Raw genomic sequence first — 2,003 nt, 5'->3', positions numbered from 1 at the left:
AGCATTATTGCGGACGTGCAGTCGCTTATCCTTGCTGATTGTGGTCGGTTGGTCAAGACGTCAAGCAACCAGTTGCGGAGGAAGGAGGTTACAAACATCAATGTCGAGGAGTTTGGAGATGAGTGTGTTTGGAATTATGGTGCTAAACACGGAGATTTATTCAATAAATAGGAGTCTGACGGAGGTGACTTTGTTATCTAGATGTGCCAAATATTAGCGTTGGGTCAAGAGATGGCATGCGCCGTGGACCAGTTTCGGCTGTAGCGAAATGCAGTTGGTCGAGGTGGTCTGGGAGGCTGGAGTTAATGTGTGACATGACCATCCTCTCGAATCACTTCATGATTCTCGATGTCAGAGTGACCGCGCCCTAGTCGTCTTAACGCAGGAAGGAATCCAATATTGGAGTGGGCAGATGTTAAGGTCTTCTGCGAATTCTCCCACCAGCTTGTCCGCGGCCGTCCTGAGAACAAGTCCGGGGATTCCATCGGCGTCCGTCACTTTCCCGAGGTTAGATGTATCTGACTTGACTTGGAAGCAGACCAGTAACCGAGAATGGAACACGGCGGCCAGCTGATGCAAACATTCATATCTCCCAGAAAAATAAAACCAGGGGAGAGCAGAGCTTATGAATCAAAAGACAAACATTGGAAAGCGAGTGACAGTAAAGCCACAGCGGAAGCTGCACAGACCGAGGGCGAGGGAAACTGAAAGAATTTGGGTCGAGTTCTTCGCATGGCGGGAAACCACAAACAGCACGCAGGCTGCAGATGTATCCAACTGCAGCGGGTAAAGTCGACATCTACACAGAAGCTGGAGTTTTTGTACGAGGGTTTAACTGGTTTAAATCAATGTGTCATTAAGGCGCAGTAATAAACTGCAGAGTCGCTCAGCTGCAGCGAGGAGATGGTCAAACTGGTGAATTTCCTTTTCTCCTGGAGATGGCCGGTAAAGCGAGTTTGGGCAAAATCTGCTTTATCTTCAGCATCTGACCCTTTGCTCAGTATGAACTCAGGTCTTGAGTCTGATCGTTGCCGGTACCAAAGTAAAGAGTAGTAGCTCCATGTAGTGTCGTAGCTGCAGCTGAAAGTCACCTCCTCTCCCTCTGTCTTCACTTCTGAGGACACCGTCTGAGTGACGGAATCTCCATGACTCGGGTCTGAAAAATATTTTCAAATAGTAAGAGATTAGACGGATGGCTTTCACAATTCAGGTCGCAACCCCGTTGATTCAAGAAAGTAGATGAATTGTGTGTTGCGCAATGACCTATCAGACAAGTTCCACAAACAATCCAGAGGATGAGTCTTCGCATTTCGGCTGTAAAGGACGGGTTTGCTTATAACCCTCACACCCAACTGCCGTCGCCCTTCAGGGTGTTCCCGCTTCTACCGTTTTTGCGGGTGGTGGCGTGGAGGTGGTGGGCGGGGAGTGAATGTCTGACCAATTCGTGCACAACCTCTCCCACCAGCTCCGCCCTCCACACCCCGCCTACCCGCCTACTTCCAGATGGCACACAGTCGATGTAGGAGAGGAGTTCAACTTGCAGAGACTGAGTGGTGATAGAATCAACCCTGGTAAATAAAACAGGGACATCTCGGCACTATTAACAGAGCCTGATTGCATCGCAATACCAACGATGGCCAAATTAGCCTTCAGAGCATACACAGACTGCCTAGTGGAATTGTGATTACCTGTTTAATTTGTCTCTGAGGCAGTAACGCTCCCCGCAACCCCTGTCGAACCACAGCGAAGGATCAGCTCCAAAATTGTTCTGTTGCGCGTTCCCGTTTCGTAACGCGCTGTACGGAGACGTGGGCTAATTCGGCAAAAAAAAGAGTCACAAAGAAAACGAGAGACAGAGGGAGCTTCGATTGTTCTCTGTGTGTTTGTGCGTGTGTGTGCGTGTGTCTATGTGCGTCTGTCTAAGTGTAAGGGAGAGAAAGACAAAGAGAGAGCGAGAGAGACAGAGAGAGAGTCTAAATTAATAGAACGTCACCCAGTGCAAC

At 49.1% G+C, this 2,003-nt stretch overlaps 1 gene segment (V, D, J or C); it reads right to left on the bottom strand.

The window, feature by feature from the left end:
* Positions 1 to 845: 845 nt before the first annotated feature.
* Positions 846 to 1,340, bottom strand: LOC127576428 (T cell receptor alpha variable 14/delta variable 4-like). The segment is given in 2 exon segments: positions 846 to 1,156; positions 1,264 to 1,340. Coding segments are annotated over 2 exon segments (357 nt in total).
* Between the last annotated feature and the right edge of the window lie 663 nt (positions 1,341 to 2,003).

The sequence above is a fragment of the Pristis pectinata genome, chromosome 12 (assembly GCF_009764475.1).
Source record: "Pristis pectinata isolate sPriPec2 chromosome 12, sPriPec2.1.pri, whole genome shotgun sequence".
In the NCBI taxonomy this organism is placed as follows: Eukaryota; Metazoa; Chordata; class Chondrichthyes; order Rhinopristiformes; family Pristidae; genus Pristis; species Pristis pectinata.
This window is presented reverse-complemented; position numbering and strand designations above follow the sequence as displayed.